This window comes from Alosa pseudoharengus, unplaced genomic scaffold (genome assembly GCF_046254945.1).
Source record: "Alosa pseudoharengus isolate Yale_2024_CS ecotype anadromous, Long Island Sound unplaced genomic scaffold, YU_APseudo_1.1 YU_APseudo_1.1_scf_23, whole genome shotgun sequence".
Classification (NCBI taxonomy): domain Eukaryota; kingdom Metazoa; phylum Chordata; class Actinopteri; order Clupeiformes; family Clupeidae; genus Alosa; species Alosa pseudoharengus.
The window spans coordinates 32,165,338-32,188,339 of NW_027468685.1; the positions used below are offsets into that span (position 1 = coordinate 32,165,338).

At 39.1% G+C, this 23,002-nt stretch overlaps 1 protein-coding gene and 1 long non-coding RNA gene across 3 annotated transcripts in view; one reads left to right on the forward strand and one right to left on the reverse strand.

Annotated features, from left to right (window-relative positions):
• msto1 (misato mitochondrial distribution and morphology regulator 1) overlaps positions 1–23,002 on the forward strand; it is an 88,766-nt gene that overhangs the window by 1,091 nt on the left and 64,673 nt on the right. Inside the window, exon 2 of the mRNA XM_076302388.1 lies at positions 20,815–20,944. Coding sequence (XP_076158503.1) covers positions 20,815–20,944 — 130 coding nt within the window. The remainder of the gene's footprint in view (positions 1–20,814; positions 20,945–23,002) is intronic.
• Positions 2,363–5,443, reverse strand: LOC143141124 (uncharacterized). 2 transcript variants are annotated; one of them, XR_012990738.1, is made up of 5 exons: positions 5,417–5,443; positions 4,623–4,664; positions 4,222–4,352; positions 2,875–3,008; positions 2,363–2,699 (listed from the first exon to the last, which is right to left on the reverse strand). It is a non-coding gene; the product is annotated as an uncharacterized LOC143141124 (long non-coding RNA). The 2 variants fall into 2 exon arrangements; XR_012990737.1 differs by lacking the exons at positions 4,623–4,664; positions 5,417–5,443 and having other exon boundaries at positions 4,222–4,570.

Here is a 23,002-nt window from a genome sequence, read left to right on the forward strand (position 1 = left end):
TACGGATCGGTTTTACAGCTACAAATCATCCTACAGTTAAAAATATTTTACAATTACAAATATATTCTACAATTACACATCAATATTCTACGCACAAAAAGCTGCTCTACAGTTACAAATCTTTTCTACAGGTGTACAGACTTTTGCACCACCTTAGGGATGAGAAGTGTCTCATATGTATTTTGTGTGTGTGTAACAGGATTTGTAACTGTAAAAATGATTTGTGATTTAACAAAAAAATAACACGAACAATTTTAAGTATTACTCATATGTCGTTCACTTACAAATATATTCCACAGGTATAAAATATTCCACAGTTGCTGTCTTTCAATTACGAAACTATTCTGCCATTACAAATCTCTGCTGCTCGCACAAGTATTTTCTACAAGTATACAAATCTTTTTGAGACTGTTCTGGCGCTTCCTTTTGAATAGCCAATGGCTATCCTCAGGTTTGGCTAGCCAACCATGAATCTCAGTTCACTAACCAATCACAGAGCAGGAGCAGCGCCGTCGTCGTGGCTAGTTGTGTGGATGCAACCAAACTTGGAGTCTACGCGCTTGGAGCACGCTAGCAGAGAATGTCTAATAAAGGAACGGGCTCCGATGCTAGTTTCCTATATTCCTTGAGGTACATTGATAGTTACAGCCAGTGTACCTGATACACGGGGCAAGTCGTTAACAAAATGTTTCCCCTCTCTATCGGCAGTTATCTTTCTGGCTGTTCTAGGTAGTTAAGTTATCAATTTATTTACATTTCAAATGGGCGACTTCAGCTATGTTAATTAGTCATCGTTTTACATTTCTGATGGTTTGTTAACTTAGATAATTTGCCAACTGTACCTGTGCAGATAAGCTACTACAAATACAATCATGCTTTTCCAGAATGCTCTCTTTCTACATAGTGTTTCAGTGTGCATGTAAATATGCATCGTTGTTTTTGTCTATTCATGTAGCCTAAGCCAGTGTTTCTCAAATCGTGGTTCGCGAGCAGGCATGCTAAAATATAAAAGGCCTATAGATGATTTGTTTGCGATGTTGAACAACTTTTATGTAAATCCAAACAGTTCTGTAACACTGCCTATGTAAGCTACGCCAGTTTAAATCATGAATCCTCTGACAATAAGCAAGGTAATAAGCAATGAGTAGGCCTACTATTTTTTTGTTTAGCTAGGTGGTCTGTGAGGTTTTTTTATTTATTGGTTAAGTGGTCCTTGTTCTGAAAAAGTTTGAGAAACACTGATGTAATATCAAGGGCCTTCAAGATCACTCCACTAGATCACTGGACCATTATCTACATCAGCATGGAGAACATGTAGCCTACCACTGAATAGAAAATACATCTCCTTCCCTCCTATATTTGCTCTTTAAAATGTGTTTCTTAGGTCTATTGTATTCTAGTCTTTGAACACCATTATTGTAGACTTCTCCCCTGTCCTGTCTGATAAATTTAAAATTGCATTTTTAAATATTATTCCCTAATGCTGGGATATGTGAACTTTAATAAATAATTTTATTCATTAGGCTTACGTTTTTATCCAAAGCAACTTAGACATCAATTCTTACCAGAGCCAGTTTCTCAGAGCAAGTTGGGGATAGGTGCCTTGTGGCAGCTGAGAAACAAAATCACAACTTTTCTGGCTACTGCATATGGTGCACATATTGTAGTTAAATATACAACTAGGAAAAATAGCAATCGTCATACAGTTTCTCATTGCATAGTTTATTCATTGAACAACTGGAACTCTGGTCACCGTCTGAAACACTGAAATTGTTGACTATACTGCATTGAACTTGCAGAAAACAACACAAGATCAAGCCAAAACCATAATTGCTTTATTTCAGCGCTGCATTCATAGCTTCTTCGAAGGCGTCATACATTCTTGTCCCTAGGGGGAGTTTCAAAGTACAGTCGGCATTGCCCTTGCCAACAGACCATCCCGTCTAGAAGACCACCAGGTCTTTCAATGTATCTAAAGAACCTGTAAGAATTAAAAAACAATATCAGAAAATATTTTTAGTAGTAGTTCGTTTGTTATACAATGCTAGCCTGGTTAGCGCTTCGGACTTGTAACCGGAGGGTTGCCGGTTTGAGTCCCGACCAGTAGGCACGACTGAAGTGCCCTTGACCAGGCACCTAACCCCTCACTGTTCCCCGAGCGCCGCTGTTGTTGCAGGCAGCTCACTGCCTGGATTAGTGTGTGCTTCACCTCACTGTGTGCTGAGTGTGTTTCACTAATTCACAGATTGGGATACATGCATAGACCAAATTTCCCTCAAGGTATCAAAAGAGTATATATACTTATACTATATACTTATAATACCACAAGAAAATAATATTTGTGATTTACTGAACAAAGTTATAACATTTCATACATCTGTGATTCCTGGGAGCTAACAAATGTGGAGGGCACTGTAAGCTATATTACTGAATACAGTGTATGGCAAATGTAGTCATCACAATCACAAAAAATACTTTTTCAGTCTGCGAGTGGTTCAAGTACAGATCGCTCATCAAATCCAAATCACTCTGATCAGCCAGGTTTCAAAATCTGGGGGGGGGGGGGGGGATCTTAGGAAATATTTGTCATACCACTTACAACGTATTGTCTGAGGTAGGCTGTTGACACGGCATGAGTCTTCCATTTCATCTTCGTCAACCTCCACCTCATCTGGTCAAACCACTCTTTTCAAAATCATCTGCAACAAAAACAGTGCGCCCTGTTTGGAATACTATTGTGCACTGTACCATAGTCATGATGTACTTTATTCTGTCAGTTGTTTTCCTCCATTTACAAATTTACCTTTGCAAAAAGAATGTGAGAGGATGTGTCATGCTTGCCATGTTTAAATTGCCATACTTGAACATTAATACCTTAGGATCCATCAGAGATGAGGCACCTCGTGGGAACAGAACTCTAGCCAGTTCTGGCCGTTCTGTTATCATTGGGAGCACCCCAGTATCCTGTAGCCCTCTTTTAAGGCCTGCTTTTCCCGTCTGCCTATGACCTGTTAAACGTATCATAACAACAATATTTTAACCTTATGAAGAACACATTGGAACACCTACCCTCCTTCCCCCAACATTCTAAATCCCATATTGCTATGTAGCATAGTTATGTTATACACCATTTGGAAGCTTGGACACTTGGGAATCCATACATCATAACCTTTTTCATGTCATCTGTATAGTGCTTTTGATTTTACTCATTTTGAGTAGGCCTAAACTGTTCGCCAAAGGCCATCATCTCTGGCCCCAGGTTGATAAAAACAAAAGCAAGCTCTGATTTAGCCTAGTCTACTGTATGACTTCAACGAGGTGATCTTCAGTTTCGTTCTGCTTACAGTATCTCACTGCCACTGCAACGCCTTTGAATGCATTCCCCTGCCCTGTTTACAAATGCTACAGTGGACTTAAACTGCCACCTTGTGGCGATAAGTTGTAATACATTTCACACAGCTGCATGAATCACAGAAAGCGCGAAAGAAATGGCCACTTCTGAATGGGACCCACTATATGTGGTAACAGTCAATATTTTTTTTCAAATGTGCTTCATAAACATACAATCCTGCACTGTGAAAACAAAAAACATCTGAATTATACTTCTCCCTTCACCCAAATACAATAATGAAGGTGAAAGGAAGTTATTAAGCCTTAATGGTGCTTCCTAAAGGGGGTATTGTCAAACCTGCTACTAAAATTACAGTATGAAGAAAGTCAAGGACATGCATGCCAGCTTCCACTCACCCCAGTATTAGATGACTGGTCTTAAATGAAAATGTATTGGCTGTGTTATTTCTTTTTTTGTGGGATGTCCAATTTATATGTAGAAATTTCCAAAGGTGACTTAGTATGTTGTCGTAAAAGAGGCTCTCCTTTTGATTTTGCACTGCCAATGTGTCTCTTGTGAGAAAAATAGTGAGGATTACTGGTGTAGGTCCATGATTTATTTTATAATTAATTAATGATTATAAGCATGAGGCTCTGCCGTCTCCTCTTTTGTTTTAAATATATATAAATCAACACTTAATACTATTTTTACAGTACAAAAAAACTGTATTCTGGTATCTAATAGTTTGTGAGGGGAAAAATATGTAAAAACTGTCAGTGAAGTTAATTTTAGCAGGACAGCAGGACTCAATGGCACCTTCTGAAAGTATTCTGAAAACAGGGGTAATGTTTGTACTTATTTTGCACAAAAAACAAACAGACTTTGCTTACCTCTTCTGGAAATGGCATGTGAGTACTCAGTAAACTAGGCTCAACTGGTACAGAGGAACTCTAAATAGTCCAGGTCCAGAGGCTGCCTTTTAAGAGCCTGTTCCAGTCTGGTTTTCAGCCTCTCTAATAACCTGCCAGTGTAGAGAGTAACTATAAATGTATCATAGATAATTACCTATCACTGACAGGAACCAACAAAAACGTTTGAAAATAAACTGACTTTTTAAGATAGAATAGTAGTGATTTCTCTTTAACTTTTACAAAATATAAAACATACACATCCGAGGATGTTGTTTTAAGTAGGAATACTGCCGTCAACAAGTTCAAAAGGTATGCTTTTTGAAACTCACATCGGGCGGCGACCTATTTTTATAGACAGTAAAATATATTTTATGACCCACCTGTGCTTCAGAAGGAGGCAGCAACTGGGGATCCATAAGAAACTGCTTACACAGAAGAAATAGATACATAGACAGATTAATATGATTGTCTACCAATGCCCAGCACTGTATTTCTGCATTATTTATTTTGTACCTTATGATCAGTCATAAAGAACCATCAGAAAATGCCAACATAGCCTAGCTGATGTTGACACCAGTTGGTATGTTGTCACACATATCAATGGATACTTATTATTAACGTATAACTAACTCCAGAGCAATCTGTTGAGCATCAAACCTACTATGTTTTTTCTGCAGTAAAGAGTTTCTGTTGCCTACTATAAGAGTTCGTCAAGTCCGAAGTAGCACCTCACAATCTGGAGGTAGACCTGGCATACGAGGCCTAATGGTTAGCACACCTCTTGATAATAATGCTAGCCGCCTGCCTCGTTTTGCTGAGCCTACCTTATGACCAACTGACAAACTCCCTTAAAACTTTGACCGCATTTGTTACAAACTTGAAACAAAATGTCTTCAAAAGTATGTTGAGTGTTGTTATTTATTTCCATCCACACACTACATTTCCGTTCGCACTTGTATGCTGCTTAAACTGACATTGCTATTCTACATTGAGATTGAGTGGGATTTGGCTAACTAGCGGTAGCTTGCTATATATAATAGTTATTTGTCTGTTGCCCACATTAGTTGCCATTGATTGATCTCACCTCGTTGCCCCGTATATCAGGTACACTGGCTGTATTAACAAGGAATAGTGGACATAGAACATGTCTGTGTGGTGTAGGCTACCAACATACCTCAAGGAATACAGGAAAATAGCGTGCTCCATAGCAAGCATAGACTCCAGGTTTGGTTGCACCCACAGACAACGACGGCGCTGCTCCTGCTCTGTGATTGGTAAGTGAACTGAGATTCATGGTTGGCTAGCCAAACCTGAGGATCGCCATTGGCTATTCAACAGGAAGCGCCAGAACAGTCTCAAAAAGATTTGTATACTTGTAGAAAATACTTGTGCGAGCAGCAGAGATTTGTAATGGCAGAATAGTTTCATAATTGAAAGACAGCAACTGTGGAATATTTTATACCTGTGGAATATATTTTTAAGTGAACGACATATGAGTAATACTTAAAATTGTTCGTGTTATTTTTTTGTTAAATCACAAATCATTTTTACAGTTACAAATCCTGTTACACACACACACAATACATATGAGACACTTCTCATCCCTAAGGTGGTGCAAAAGTCTGTACACCTGTAGAAAAGATTTGTAACTGTAGAGCAGCTTTTTGTGCGTAGAATATTGATGTGTAATTGTAGAATATATTTGTAATTGTAAAATATTTTTAACTGTAGGATGATTTGTAACTGTAAAACCGATCCGTACCCGTAGAATAGATTTGTAACTGTAGGGCATATTTGTGATATTGACAATTACTTGTACAGATCATTTTTACAGTTACAAATAATGTCGACAGTTTCAAAACGTGATACACACGTACAAAACTTTTGAGTCTAATATTCTTCCATACCGGTTGACTTGTGCCTTGAATTACCCATATGATGTTTGTCAATTTTAAAGACAATTTAATTGGGCTTTCCTTGCCGAAGAAAATACCATGAGTCAGAGGATTAAACACATCAGGTAAGTTGTATTCGTCCATAGACTGTACATTACATACTGTACAGCAGGCAGCAAGATGCAACCGTTAACTAGCATAACAGCTCTTATCGTTTCATTACGTTGGTGACGTACATCGTTCGAGACGAGAGATGTAGTCCACTGAGTGGATTCGCACAAAACCAACATAACTTTTGAAGTCTATCGAACAACAGTACTTTCTTGACGTGAAAAACTATCTTTTAAATTTACACACATCATATGTGAAATTCGTGGCACAATTCAAACTGGACCAAAAAATCTCTCCATTAACTTCCGTTCATAATTTTTTGAAAGATAGTTCCCATGGACTGGAAGTAGAAGGGGTGGGACTTCGCCACTCTATGGTAATTTCGAGCCGAAGTCCCGCCCTTTCTGTTTGCCACCATAGAGCAGTGGTTCTCAACCTTTTTTCAGTGATGTAGGCCTACCCATAGACATAATATACATAGACGCTGCATTGGCTGCTGGAAACGAAAAAATGCGGCCGCCATCTTGGACCGGTCATACTCCTCGTTGCGTTGCAGCAGAAGACACAAGATGCCAGCCCTGTGCAGCATGTTCCTGCTCAAATCGACGGACCATCGCAAACAGGACTCGGGGGATTTACTTTTCACAAGTAAGATTTAACATTACCGTACTATTAATTGTATTTTGTGAATAGAATATTACCAGAGAGTTGAGAAGGAGCAAGGATCTTTGATATTACTGTATGAGAATCGTAGCCAGCTAGCTAGGCTATGTTTACTCGGTGTTCACCTGGCTATGAAATGAGACTTGATAAGTCATATTCCATAACACTGACTTAGATTACAACTGACACAAAAAGGCTATTGTAGAAATAAATCATACTAGATTTGGCCGGCGAATTTTGCACAAGTGGCACAGACTGTAGCCTATTATTGGGCAATCGCTAGCTGCTACCTAAGCGTGTTGGTTGGTGGTAGCCTAGCTTCACTATTTCCTGAATAAAGTAACTTCTTGAATAAAGTAACTAATAGCTTAACTTCTTTATTTATCAAGTAACTTATCAAGCCACACAAGCTACACTTTTCTTGTCATGTGTAATTGGCACAATTTAAAGTAGCTTCCTATGTAGAGAACTAGCCTACTGCTGTGTTTGTTACTAATACATTTGACTGGGTGGTAGTATTGTGTAGTGTTTTATTCATGGCAGAGTAACTGATAGTTTAGCTCACTACAATTTCGAAGTAGCTTGCCCAACACTGTATTATTCACATGTCATTTACCCTAACAAGAATAAGATGCCTCTCAAATTCCTATTCATTCATTTATTTATTTATATCTCCCCAGAACAACTGCCTTGCTCAAGGAGACTGTGAATGAACTGTGACTGAATATTTACATTACATTACATTACATTACATTTAGCAGACACTTCTTGACCAAAGTGACTTACATATGTCAGCTATATTACAAGGGATCACATTGTCCCTGGAGCAACTTGGGGTTAAGTGCCTTGCTCAAGGGCACAACGGTGAAAGCCGGGAATTGAACCGACAACTTTCAGGCTACTGCACGCTAGCCCAGCTCCTTAACCGCTACACTACCCCCTCATATTTGATTTATGAGCTCCACCTTCATCACCTGCATTCACCACTCTGTGTCCCATTTCCCCATCGTCTGGTTGACTCAGTCCTCTTTTATGGAGTTTACCCAGTTTCACTATGTACTGCTATCTTATTTGCCCACCTGCTGTCTGAAGCACTTTTTTTTCTTAGCCAAAGTGTACCCAAGCAATTTTAGCAAGGTGGGAACATACAAAATTACATGCACCAGTTGTCGAAATCATAGAACCAACTGCATGACCGTAACCTCTGTCCCACTGAGCCTGTGAAGACACTCCCCGATTCTTTACTGATTTCAATGAACGGGGCTGATCTTAGCAGTTTCTAAAATGTTTCTTAATTCCTCTTTATTTAATCTCTTCATTGGGGCTGAAACCTTTCTGTGAACTGTAAATAACAGATGCTGTTGATGAACCCATTGACACTGTACAAGTGACAAGTCACCTTTTTGTCTTGAATTGATGAACTGTTACACTTACTATGCCAAACCAATGTCTGTTTTTTAAGGATCAGAAACAAACCTACAAACTTGCACTTTACAATATTTATGGAACTTGTCTAACAAATGCTGTTGATATTGAACCTAGTTACTCCATTTCCTTTACTTATGCCACACCAATGTCTGTTCATCAAACTTTATTTTTGATGGCACTGAACTGAAAATGTTAATGGATTTCTTTCTGTCAATTTAACTCATTAAAACTTGTCATCAAACCAGTTTCTGTCTATGCTGTCAAACATGGATTAGTTATGTTCCCAGTGTTTATATTGGATGTCATCACTTTATAATATATCATATATCAGAATATTCTATTACTATTAAGCCCACTATGAATATTAAAATACACACAACCATGTTTCCTGTATCATACAGCTTTTCTACTGGGAGGTTTACAACTTATTCTGTCAATTTACCCAAGTTTGTCACTAAACCACATAGGCCTACTTGGAATACCCCTCAGATGTCTGAATGGCACTGATCTCACTTAAATGTTTATGGAACCTTTCTGTGAATAATGCTGTTGATGGAGCTTTTCTGTCAACTGTGAACTATATTTAACTCATTAAACTTGTATCAAACTAGTTTTGTCTATGCTGTCAAACATGGATTATGTTCCCAGTTTTAATATCGGACGTCAGGTCACTTTATACCATATATCAGAATATTCTATTACTGTTAAACCCACTATGAATATTAAAATACGCTAAATCATGTGTCCTGTATCATAGCTACATGTATGACCTTTGCAGCAAAAACAACCGCGTGAAAATCTGTTCAGTATTCAGTGAGATATGATCAATTAAGTGCGCTGACAGCTCATCGCACCGGCCAAACAGATTACACTGAGTGGAGTGGATGACCGGTCCAAGATGGCGGCTCCAAATCTCGTCAGCGCTAGTAGGGAGTAGCGGTCGATGCGGCGTCTATGTATATTATGTCTATGGGCCTACCCCCTGTGAAATATTTTTTCAGCCAAGTACCCCCTAACCAGCGCAAAGCATTTTTAGTTAAGAAAAAATACTTAAAACAGAGCGCTGTGACATCAGTGTCTAATTTATTAAACTTTGGAACCATGACTCTATCCATAAACTTCAACCACGACTCCATCGTTTGAGTTTTGACAGTGATTGACAGGTGATGGCGGGTTTCCTGACATATTTATTAAATAATTGTTTTTAAAGTATTTTGGCATGGATCTACTAAATCTATGCATATTTTAACCCTAAGCTGTTTTTAGGGCATTTTCACTACCTTTATTTATAAGGATTTATTCTGATCATTGTAAGTGCCACACACACATATTATATAGGCTATTGTTTTTTTTTACAGCAGAATCTAGGTTATCCAGATCTGCCATCATTTCATGTATTAGTACTAGCATTGATTTTATTTTGATTTTTAAAGAATTAAAATATAAAAAGCGTATTATAAAAATTCTTATATTTTCATATGTATCTCACCACAGCAAGCTCATAGCTCTTAATGCATTTCATGTGTGTGTAGGGCAGACTGTCCTGAATCTGGAAATATCATTGCCATGGTGGAGGAATTCTCTGGGGCTGAGCAATTTACAGACATATGTGGCGTGTGCCTTACAGAAATAAATGCTATTTTTTATTTAGTGATTTAATGACCTTTCTGCGCTCCATGTCTGTGACAAAAACTGATCTGACCTAACTTGACCCGAGTTTACGTGTTATAGCCTGTGTGTGCCTACAGTGTATCTGCACTCATGTTTCTCTACAACTTTTTACTGCATTGCCATGAACAAAGTAAAGGCAAAAAAGGTGTTTCTTTGCCAAAAAAATTGGGATGCAATATGAGCCTTGAATTGGATGCCATGCAAGAATTTGGTAGGATCTAAAAACCGGATTATGAACATTCTTTGCCATAGAGAAACATACAATAGCGTTGGATTATAAACAAAAATGCTACAAAAACGTGAGGTAAGTCGAGCTATATGAAGTTATTATTTTGCTGTCACTTCTTCTGTTTTATAACCCAGAAGGATGTACTTGGTATCAAAGAATAGCTCCGTGTCTCCTCTTTCATCTGACATGCGTGGCATAGGCTATCTATCTGATCACAGGTCCGCAAGTAATTCAAACGAGAGTAATGGGTGTGCAGCATTGGTTTTTGTACATGACGTTATTATTTTGTAGTCACTTCGTCTGGTTCCATAAGCCAGAAAGATCAACATACTTGCTATTAATGGATAGCCCTGTGTCTCCTCTTTCATCTGATATGCTTGCCATATCTATGCGTTCACGGGTTCGCGAGCATGGGCGGATTATGAACTTTTGGGCCCCTGGGCCAAGATGCATTACGGGCCCCCCACTAATTGTCGCATATGTGTGGGGGGGGGGGGGGGGTTTGGGGCTCCTCCCCCAGAATTTTTTTTATGTGTTTGATGTGATTTCCTGTATTCTGGTGCATTTTGGGGATGGCCAATACTTTAATTCAATCAGATTCATAGCCTACATCCTGATTTGCTCTCATAGCCTACATCCTGATTTGCTCTCTATGGGACCTATCTTCGGAAAAATTATGAATGAGAAATTGTTCTCTGGTCCCGATCGACTTGTGCCTTTAATTACACATGATGTTTGTTAATTTTAAAGAAATGTTTTCGTAACTATTGAATTACAACAGTCAGCACCTTGTCATGCCGGGAATAAACCGTTTTGAATCCGTTTATTGCCCAAATTCCGTTTATGTCAATATTCCATTTAACCTGTTTACAAGCAAGTAGAATGTCATATTTTGAGCATATTTCTGTTTACAAAGTCATCAAAGTTAAACATTTATTTATGTATTATTATTAATATCATCCTCACAAGTGATATCAAGTTGTGTTAATGTTGAAACTACCAGACATGATCATCTTCAAACACAATCATGGTAAAACAAAACTAAAAATGTTTAGCCAATCGTCTTTCCACTTAGCTTCTTATCCAAACAATACGGTTGTTTCCCTACTGTGCCAAGATGCAGGCATAATTGCGTCAAATTACGTCAAAAGCTAGCTTCCCTACAACCGGACATGCTAACTATTCTTCTTACGAGAACCCAACGTTACGTACGAGGTAGTTGAGCCTGTCTTGCCTTCTATTGTTCATGTAGATAATACATAAGCTACAATGTCGGCACTTGATATATGTTATGAAATGAATGGGCGTTCTATGGGGTTAGCAGAAAGTTGATAACCACGGCTCCATGGGTGGTTCAACTTCCGGGAATTCGCCTGCCCCCTTGGATATAACCTATGGATATAACTGATGTGTTATCAGTTCTATTAATGGTAGGATACTTAAAGGGGTGATTCAGGATTTTGGACATATGAACCTCATTTCCAAGATAGCAAGTGTGATATTTATCAGTGGAGACCGTTTTCAACACGTTTGATGCAGTCCTTCTAGTTGCAGGGTTTGCAGTTGCTAGGCTAGCGCAAGTCATCAGTATGTGTTAGCCTGCCACTAAAAACAGTCTTACCCCTTGCGTTGGCCATGATACCCCTTTGAAAATCAGAGGTTTACAGGCCACGGTGGCCTTGGTGCCCCCTTTGCGTCCGACTAATGGCGATTTTTATTTAGCCTATGGCCTGTCAAAATAATCTTAGCATTCACAGCACAAATTAATTTAGTCTTTTACGCAGTGGAGAAAGTGACAGCGCACGGCAAGAAAAGAAGTGCGTCCAAATTCACCCATTCTTCTCAGTTGAAATACGCGCGAAGTAGCCTACTCATCACAAACATCACAAGTATCACATCACATGAAAGAGCTTTTTCTCAGCTTTTAAATGACGTTAGCCACTAATTGCTGTGGTAAACGGTTCGCGAGAAAAGTAAATAATATAATTAAATTTAAATTCCACATGTTGTAAGTATGTATTTGTTGCTAAGACAACAATGCAAATGGGTGTGATAAACACTTAACAAAACATTAGTTTGCCAGCTGCTAGTCAGACATGTCTATGGGCATCAAGAGAATTAACATAAAAAGTTCTGTGTTAAATTTCACATGAAATGTCATTCAAAGCTGCTTACCAGCTACTAGTCAGAGTTGACTATGGGCATCAAGAGAATTAACATGAAAACGTTCTGTGTTAAATTTCACATGAAATGTGGTTTAAAGTCAGTGATCAAAATTTCGAATTCAACAATATGGCCAAGTTTTCAGGTATAAGTTGAAAAAACATCTGCAGTAACACTTTGCTAGAACAATCACCCCTGTTGTAAGTCTCTATGTAGTTGTTGCAACAATACAAATGGGTGTAATAAACACACAAAAACACATCAGTTTGCCCGTTGCTGGTCAGAGATGACTCCAAGTGAAAACCTGTTTCTTCATTTCACTTTTCTTTTTGCAACATTTAGACGACACCAAGCTTTTTCTTTAGAGATCGCACACGGTTAGAGCATTTTGGGCCAATGTCCATGAAAACCTTCTGAAGTGTTTCAAAGGTGTACTTAAGGCCCTCAGGATAGGAAATATTGAGTGAATAAAGGAGGCCGAGAAGGTAAGCCAAGGCAGTGGGAGTATCCGGAAGGTCCTCTACTACTATCGATTCCTCTAAGATGAGTGCAATGTTTTGGATCTTGGGGGACGAGGCTTCAGCCACACAGTCCTCAAGGACATACAGAATTCCCACAGTGACCCCCTTGGCAGCCACATCATCTGGATCAGTTTCCTGTTTGAGGACATATGATTTTTAGTTCAAACTCACATCACACAAACACACACTACATGTCTTGTAGGGAGCTAGACATTCCCTCTATATCTCAAATTGGGTTGTCATGTCAAATACAAAGTTGTCTGTCATTTTATCTTTGTTCTCGAAGGACCATTCCGGTGTATATACTGACTCCATAGTCCCGTTGTTCTGCTTATCTGGTGCTGTCCATAGGAAAAAGAATGAGAAAATTTGGCATAACCTAGACCGAGTTATGAAGAGGGAGGTAAAGCTGACTTAATTGGGTATAGAACCTTCCGTTTCTGTGCTCCACTTGGTCAGCTTTATTTCTCCATTTTTTGTTTCCATGTTGTGTCACATTTTCCCATTCTTTTTCCTATGGACAGTATGCAATGATAACAGGGCAATGAAGGACATTGGCTCCTCACTCAAGTCACAAAGAACAAGGCTCTGGGATTCAACACCTCACTATACAAGTGGATAACCAGCTTCCTAACCAACCGATCACAGGTAGCCAGAGTAGGTAATGTGACATCCACTATCCTTCAGCACAAGTGCTCCCCTGGGCTGTGTGATGAACACCCTGCAGAGCCCACAGCAATCATACCTCCATCATCAAATAAGGCAGACAATTAACTTCCCTTACCTCTCTGAAGGAGTCCAAGGGCAAAACAGATATAAACATTCCAGTTTTCTAGTTTTCCATCATCAAATGTTTGACTTCAATTACAAATTACTTCAATTACAGTATCTCTATGCTTGTAAAAATCTAAGTTCTATTAATGACCATTAATACTTACAAGACATTGCTTGAAAAGTTGATTGGGATCTTCATGTAGGAACACAGGAAGTCCTTTCATGGCTGCTTCCTTGCGGTGTCTGACGATGTTTGTGGTCTCAAAGAAAACAATAGAAAGATAGCTCTAATAATAGCAAGACTAATTGTAATTCAACAGGTCCAATTTCATCACACTGGGCAAAAGTATTGTTTGGTACTGTAGTGTACTGTGCACACACCTCATCATCAAGCTTTCTCAGTATCTCCTTTAGGTCCTTGCCAAACTCTGTTTTTAGGGCGCGATACATATTCAGCAGTAGGGGCACATATTTTTCTACTGCAGCTCTGAATGTTCCAAGTAAGTCTTTGTTTGTAATACGGAAAAACTCCTCAACAATCTGTTAAATCAAGAAAAAACAAATATGTACAGAGGAATAGTAAGTCAATTGGGAGAATTTATAATACAGACCTGTAAAAATGTGTCTATAGCCATTATAATTTTTAAAAGCATTTACAGCCACTCCTACCTGGTCTTTAAAGAACAAAGCTGGCCATCTGTCTTTCAACTCTGCCACCATGGGCTGTTGGACGACAACCTCCTTTCGCCTCAGTGAGAACGTCAAATCCATTTTCGCTTTGATGAGAGACTCATCCAATCTTGCCTTCTTGGACGCTTCCACTAGAAGCTGTCTCTGTTCCTCCAGTGAGGCTTCATCTTGGTCATTAGGATGATCTGGACAATGGTTGATTTCGCCACGTTTAGGCCTCTTCAAGACAAACTGGGTTGTCTCTCCATCTGCCCTACGTTTGCTATTCAGAAGAACCTCAGTGCAACCAGCATCCCGCAGCTTTGCTCTGTAATTGTTGAACTTGTTCCTGATGGAGACAAGCCATCCGTCATAACCATTTCCATCATCCTCCTTCAGGCAAGGGTACTTGGTAATCAATGCAACAGCAATGGATTCAACCTCATGAGACTCAGGGTAAGCCTTAATACTAAAACTTGCTTGAGTAATTTTGTTTAGAATGTCAGTTGACATGTCCCTGGGCACATCACCTAAGCCTTTTTTGGTTTTTGCATATTCCTCATTGCCCTTTTTCAACCTCAGTTCAATGTCATGAGACAGAGGAGGAATAGGAAATGGGGAAGGCCACACTGAAGCACTGCACAGGTTTCCAGAAGTTGAGGGTGACTGGCTAGGTGAAGGGTTGATAGAAGGGCTAGTTGAAGGACCAGGAGAAAAGACAGGTGAAAAGTCAGATGAAGGCCCCCCCCGAGAATCTGAACTTGCCATGTCCAGAGACGATAAAGATCCAAGGGACAGAATGTCACAATCATTAAGTTGTACAGGCACACGTTTCCACTTTATGTGCAAGATTGCACAATCCTTTGGTAGTTCAGCTATATCTGCTAAATCACACAACGCATTATCAAAGTCAGTGTCCTCAAATTGCAACAAAAAGTCTCCTTGGAGCTGTAGTTTTTCTCTTAAGAAGTCAACCAGTGCATCTACAGACTGTGGCTCTTCGTTAAGTCTGACACGTCGTGCCTCATTAGCAGATAGAATAACACGAAGTAGTAGTGCCTAAGTAAAAGAGTTGCTCAGGTTAGTGAAGAAAATGATCATGATATCTACTTAACATGCGAGCAATGTAAATATCACTTACCATTTTCTCTTAACATAAGTATGTCCTAGGGGTCACCCAGAGCTTTCCTCCGACGGAATAGACTGCCAAGGGATAGTAATGATTCAGATTGTCAATTTCAACAATAACCACTTCACTATAGTCACTGTACTGAACTTGAAAAGACCTATAATGTTCAAAATACCATGCTGTGAGTTTTTTTGACAAGAATGATACCTTGTCAGAATTGACTATAATGCTCACAATCATGAAAAACTCTGGTTGGCCATAGCACTGCCCTGCTGAGACAACCATGCCTTCAGCATATTCTGTTCCATAGAGCTGCACTTTGCTAGTGAGACAGACCGTGTTATTGTAGGGATATTTTCTTGACACAGCAGATTTCTGTGAACTGTTCAAAGACCCAATCTGAACAGTGCTAATTTTCTCAATGTACAGGTTAGACTGAAAGAGACTTTGTCTATCTAAGTAGTAGGCCATAAATTGCTGATGCTTTGTACCTAAAGAGAGCTCCAGATTCTTTGTATTATGCAAATCATGTGCAATTCTTTTGAACACACTGTGTTTGGACTCAAACCGCATGGTCCATAGATCCACTAACGGACCAAAACAGCGGATAAGGTGCGGATAATGCAAAATAAAATGATGTTTTGGTTTGAAGGAAAAATTAGGAAATGTGTCTCTGAGAAGTAAGTGGTGATCCTTCAGTTTGAATGAGAGGTAGGATAATGTTTCCTCTGTAAATTTGTCAGATACCACAATTTGGACAATCTCTTTGAGATCCATCAATATCTCCCATGATGGATCATTCTCAGCAACACAACCACCCACCATGAGGGGAAGCAGTCTCAGCAATGCCCAATTATCGTGGCCATTTCCCCCAATGGAACCGTTTTTAATGGCTGCTTTCCTAACAACCTTAGGTTTGTTGACTTTATCCGAGTGCTTGTATGGAAACGACCTGATGAAGTAATTGAGTTTGTCCAGTGTGAAAAATCCTTTAGATATCAAATCTGAAAGGCACAATGCCAATTCCACTGGAATAACCCCTTCAAAAAAGTAGTGCAATATATCTGGGGGGAATCCTGTCACAGGATGGAATGAAGTCAGGTGCTGACTTAGAACACACTCACGTTTCACCCCATTTACACTCTTCAGAGTTGGGTTTTGTTTGAGCTCATCCACAAACGTATTGTGCTGATCAACGGTTCTCAAAAGGAAATCTCTTGGTCTGGGAGTCCCTATTTCACTGTGACTAATCAAACAGAAACGACAAAATTTGTCTACAATGAAACTTTCTTGGAACCCGGCTAGACTGTGTGCTCCAAGATTATCTGCACAGACACAGAATATTTTCACTCCAACAGACCTCCTTAAAGCTTCAACATGGATTCCATTATCCTCAATAACCTTTAGATCCTTAATAAGTGGCTCTAAAAATCTCTCATAACCGAATTCTTTCACATCACGACTATTTCCTAATGCTCCCAACTGAATGGATGTCAGACCGGCCCTAAATGTTGCTGGTAAATTAAGGATGACCCAATACACTGCAACTATTTTGTGGATATTCCGCGAAGTTCCCAAAGGATTGGCGACCTCGAACTCATCAATGTACAGGGCCAAACTGATTTCTACACCTTCATCAGTACTATCTCTTCTCTGCCTGAACTACTGGCCATCCTGGAAAGATCTATAAACACCAGCTAAGTGTTCATGTCTGAAAAATAATGCACCTAAAAAATCAGGACATCTCAACAGGTTTTGAAGCATTAATGGCAATGGCACATAGACAAAAGAGTTTGTACTACCTTGCCTATACAGATACTCCACTGGCTCGATCAATTTAAAGTTTTTTTTAAAAATAACCAGTCCTTCTGTAGTCAGTAGACAGACAGCCTTTTACAGACGTTCCAGTCACTAATGGACTGGATGTAAATACAGAATCAATAATATCCTCAACTAGATTATTTTCTGTTGAAATGTTGTTCTTTTTCAGAACTTCTGCAACTGACCGGAAAGCAAGAAATTTAGAGCATATGAATAGATCACGGATTTCCTCAACGATTTTTTGTATTGCACTACGTGTGACATGTAGATCCGTCTGCATAGACAGGAAAAGACTTGCCACTTTGTGTTCAACTTGTTCAAAATCCAGATGATCTACTCTGTCTTCCTCAAACTCAAAACTGGAATCTTGAAGTGAAGTTGAAGCTATACTTTCATCAGCGATGCCAGCTTCAGCACTAACAGGTTGAATGACTGTTCTAAAATCTTTTACTGTATATTGTTTATGCTTCCTACTTTTATGTGAGCTGAAAGTGGAGTATGTGTTTGTTTTAAACTCACAACCTAAAAACGGACACTGAATCGTTTCTTGAATTTTCAGGTGATTTCCTAAATGTTTCAAAAAATCTATCTGAGAACATATTTGTTGAAAATCGCAACATTCACATCTAAATGTAAAAGACTCTTGAGCAATAGGTGCACTTTTGCGATGATTTCTCGATAGATGTGACTTCAAAGCTCCCTGTGTTCTGAAGACACACACACAGTCAGAGTATACACATGGCCACTGGTGACGTCTCTTGTGGCAAAGCTGATGATGTCTAACAAGGCCGTCTTGGTCAGCAGAAAAACTGCAGAACTTGCAACGCATGGATTCAATCCTCACTAAACATAAAAACATGACATTTTATAAATATATATCTTAAGACACCACAAGAGAGAATAGTCTATTTGCATTAATTAGGCTGATGCTTGTATTTAAAAAAAATTTTTTAGCTAACCTAGATACCACACAAACGTCACTACCCAACACCACTTGATATTATATTGTCACCAGTAGGCTATCACTTTAACAACAGAGAAATAACTGACTAATAATCATCACTATGTCCATAGCACTCAAATAAAATACACTTTCACACAATGACAACCCAATATGTTAAGAATGTTCCATGTTGTTGCCTACTTGTCTGCAAAGAGGGCTAAACATGTTGCCTTCACTACTATCTTTGCATAGTTTAGCAGAGGGCATTGTTTGGAATTGAACAGAGAAAACTGCCATGAGGAGAATCATAATCAATGATCTTACACTGTTATGCACCATAACAGTCAGATTCTAATATACAAAAACTAACAAACAAACAAAAAATAATAGGATGAATGTGCAGTTTATTTTGATTAGGGTCTCTTATGTGCTATGACCAACAACTCCACTTCAATGGACAGAGCTGGTGATCTGTTCACGTGCTAAGTGCATGCATGATGCCTGTGTAAGGCAAACTCACCAACGAAAAATGGTGTCAATTCCAATGGATAGTGCAACCTATCTATAGGCCATTAAAGGCGTGAAATGGCATGTTGTATGGATAACGGATATAACGTTAATGTTGTATGGATAATGAAGGATGCTAGCACTAACGTTAATATGGATGCTAACACTAACGTTAACTGACTTAGCAAAATCAGTTTCTAACACAAACAAAACATTTCAGTAGAGGTGTGTTTCATGAAACCTAACAAGCTATTCAACATCACCTGATAACTAAAAAACAATATCAAAAATCGAAGTAACTTACATTTCCAAGTTCAAACGTCACAAGTGAGTATGCTCAGACAGGCTCTGGTAGCTATGCTGAAAATATGCCGTTGTGCGTTGTCAGCACCCCTTCATATCTCTATGGGAAACCCTGTGTGTGTGAATGATTTGGCGCCACAGCTTGGTTACTACAAATTCCACGTTCAGTTTACAAACAAATGCATGTTTAGTTACACTTGTGAGTCAAACTGTTGGTTTAACATGCTTTTCTTTATTATTGTATAGTCATTACATTTGTTCATGGTAATGATTCAGAAAACCATATAAACTGGATAGAGCACATCTCTATTTTTTACAGTGTAGTTTTATTTCTAACATTATTCTATCCTTGCATTTCAATGATCGCATAACATTTTGAGGGACTAGTTTGCGTCCAGGCTTAATTGGTTGCACAAAGACAGAGCCAGGATGAGCAGACACGGATTCATCAAGCCAGGTGAAACCGATCCTGGATAAGTGCGCGCTCACGGCTCCGCCACCGATCACAGATTCACTGATTCATCATGGCAAGTAGAGCGGCTTCATTGCTTCTTCTACGGCGTAAAGTAGGTAGCAATAGCCTTTTCACAACAGCAACACCTCAAAGGAGAATATTGCAACTAGTGTCGCGACCACCACGCGCGAGTATAAATGGTTACGGCGCTCCCGTGACATCACATTGTCGCACGACAGGTCGGGAATGGCGAGTATGTAAAAGACATAATTAAAAAGAAAGGCAACACGCCACAGTGATAAAGCAAAGCAATCTTCCCTGATGACGACAGTGGTCGGCTGGTGAGGGACCAATATGTGTTAAATTAGTTAATATGCGTGCTTTAAATTTAAGTTAAATATATGTCCTGCAGTGGTAGAGATGCATGCTGTGAATTTCCTCCTTCAGTGCTTCACATAGGGGGGATTAACACAGTTTAGGGGGGGATTAATACAGTTAGGGGGGAGGCATACATTTTACAAACTGAAATTGATTAAGAACAAAGTCCCGATGTTAAGGATTTTCCTTATTACAGATGTCAATGAGAACAACACTTAACATAGTCCTCACTTACATGATTTCTGTTTTGATTTTCTAATAGGAGTAGTGTTTGTGACAACACATGTCATAATAAATTTGGTAATATTTGATCGCTGTTTTGGTATAAAGCATCTTTCATGTAATGAATTGGCACTCTAGAAAGTGAAAGTAGGCCTAGCCTACTATGCGCTCCGTGTCTGTAGCTGTCTGTTCACGTGCAATCAATTATAACATTCCTCAAATGGAGAACACATCCATGTTCCCTCGTGTCTCATGGCCACTCTAGGCGTCATGCTCCTGTGTTCGCAAAATTCCTGACAGTTCCTGATCGCTAAACTTTTGTTTTCCTTTACTCGGTTAGCAGTTGATGTAGAAGCACCTAGCATAATTTGATTTTAGCGGTGACAACCCATTAGGCTTGCTAATTTTGAAGAACATTAGGGTGCTATAATCATTCAATGGCAAGGCAACAAAGGCTAAAAAATTAAATCTAATATACAGTATTTTCTTAATATCTGTGCTTTATACAGCAGTGAGGGAAGGAATTCAATTTTTGGCATCTTTCCTAATTCTACATCTCCTTTTTGCTGTCCATCTCAGCTGTTGCATCAGTATTCCGACATAAAAGTAGTGAACAAGGGTTTGAGGGGATTTTCAATTCTAACAGCTTTTCTTACTATTTGTCTGCTTTGTGTTTAATACTTTACGGCAGGATGCCTCTCTCTGTTATGACTTGGATGGATCACCAGGCGAGCTGCAAAGTGATGTTATGTTCAGAGAGGGGGTCACCCATGGGGGACAGGTCACCTACACCCCCCGTCTCATTGCTATGGATCTCAAAGGTGAGGGACATACACGGTGCAATTATCCTGTTGAAAGACAAGCCTTTGCTTAAGCCTCAAATTATTCAGATTCAAATTATAAACAGCAAACTATGACATGCATGTAATATTATGTAGTAAGTCTATTTATTTTCTGCCATTTTCCCTTAATCATGTGTCTGATTCCCTGTAGAAGAGAAGCATCCACAAAGCAGGAGGTTTCTATTATCATTGTGCACTGTAGGGATAGGGCCCTATCGTGCACTCAGGCAGGCGCAATTGACTTTGTATACTGGCACTTTTGTCTTTCCTATTATGCATTCAGCGCATATTGGAATTTTTCCTTCACTGGCACACGTCGGTAAATTAGGGAATGCAATTGTGCCCACGGGGGCGGTTCAGCGAAAAGAGGAGGCGTGTTCCGGCGCAAACGTTCCCTGTTGATATTTTGCCGTTTCAGAAAACAATTCTGCCACAGACCAGGAAAATCCTGGTCTAAAGTCAGTGGCGCAAATTCAGATGCTATTTTAAGGGCACATGCATGGTCACAGGGGCACCTGCAGGAATGAATGCTATGCACATCTACAGACACCCCCAAAAGTAAAGTAGCCTATATAGTACAACATATACATGCAATATCTTTACAACAACAATGCCTAATTATGACCTATTAATTTGGACAACTTTATACAGCCCTATAAAGGCTAAAGTTACCTTTAGATTTGTTCCAATTTACCTTTGTGTATGGCTTTAAACATTGTGTGCGCTTTAACATCAGCCTTTATTCCAGCATTATTCAAGCTGCGCTAAGGTTTTGACAAGCACCACAATTTTGCCTACCTTGTTGCCCATCTGAAATAACTCCAAGCTTTGCTTTGTTCCCTTCAACCTTTCGTTGTGTTCAAAAAACGTTTTATATCCATGATGGCCTTAAAGTCTTGAGTTAGTGAATTAGCTTAAATCAGCTTATCATGTGCTGATAACCAGCAACCATAGATAGTAAAAGAAAGCAGCAAGTAGCCTTGGCTACAATTTGTCCGTGCATTGTTATTCTTTCTCCCCTGCTCAAACAAAAGTTGTGCGTGCATTAAGTTGATGCTATACTTTTTACATTACCAAGTTTTATCTGGTATGCGCATGACATCAGTAACTACACACATCAGCCAAATTGCCCCAAACTAGCCTACCAATTGTTTTTCCTGATCTGAGCCGAAACCCTATTTCCAAAGAAAACTACCTCTTCTTAGGTTATAGCTAAACTTTGTTATGATCAGAACTCAGCTCATCTTCCGATGCTCAGCTATAAAGTAGCCTACATAGTAGCAAAAGCCTCTTAATTTTGTCAACTTTATCCAGTGCTAAAAAGGCTCAATTCACCTTTAGTTTTAGTTTACCCTTGTATGACTTAAGTTTAAACTAGTGCTGTCAAACGATTAAAATGTTTAATCATGATTAATCGCTGAATTCCTATAGTTAATCACAATTAATCACATATTTTATCGCATGATTAAAATTCTATTATTTTGCATTTCTGAACTTTCCAGGAGTCCATGTTAACAATATAAAGCAATTATTGTGTATCTTGATTAGGATTCAAATGAAAGCAAAGCAAGTTACTTCATTAACTTAACTTTAAGACGTAGGTCTATTTGATTATTTCAAATCAAATTTCAAAAGATGTGCAGCAGACCTGAGGCAACACAATATATTCTTCAGAAATATAGCTAATAAAGGGCATAACAAACATAAAATACTATATTCATTATCTTTGAGTTCAGTTGAAAGTAAGGAACTTTTCGACATGAGTGCACTGCCATTTTATAGGCCTACAGTCTATGGTGCACTGTCACTTGCCACACACATCAGCGCCGAAGTTTTTAACACGCAAACACTGGATGAACAATGGATTTTATGGAGCGGCGTCGACCAAATATAACTGAATCGTGATTTACACGGCTGCAAAGTGCGATGCTGGTGTGCAGAGTTGTATTGAAAAGAATGGAATCTAATGTACAGTAAACTAGATGTACCGCAGAGCGGTACAAAATATGACCGCCGCCCAGTCCAGCACATTTTTTC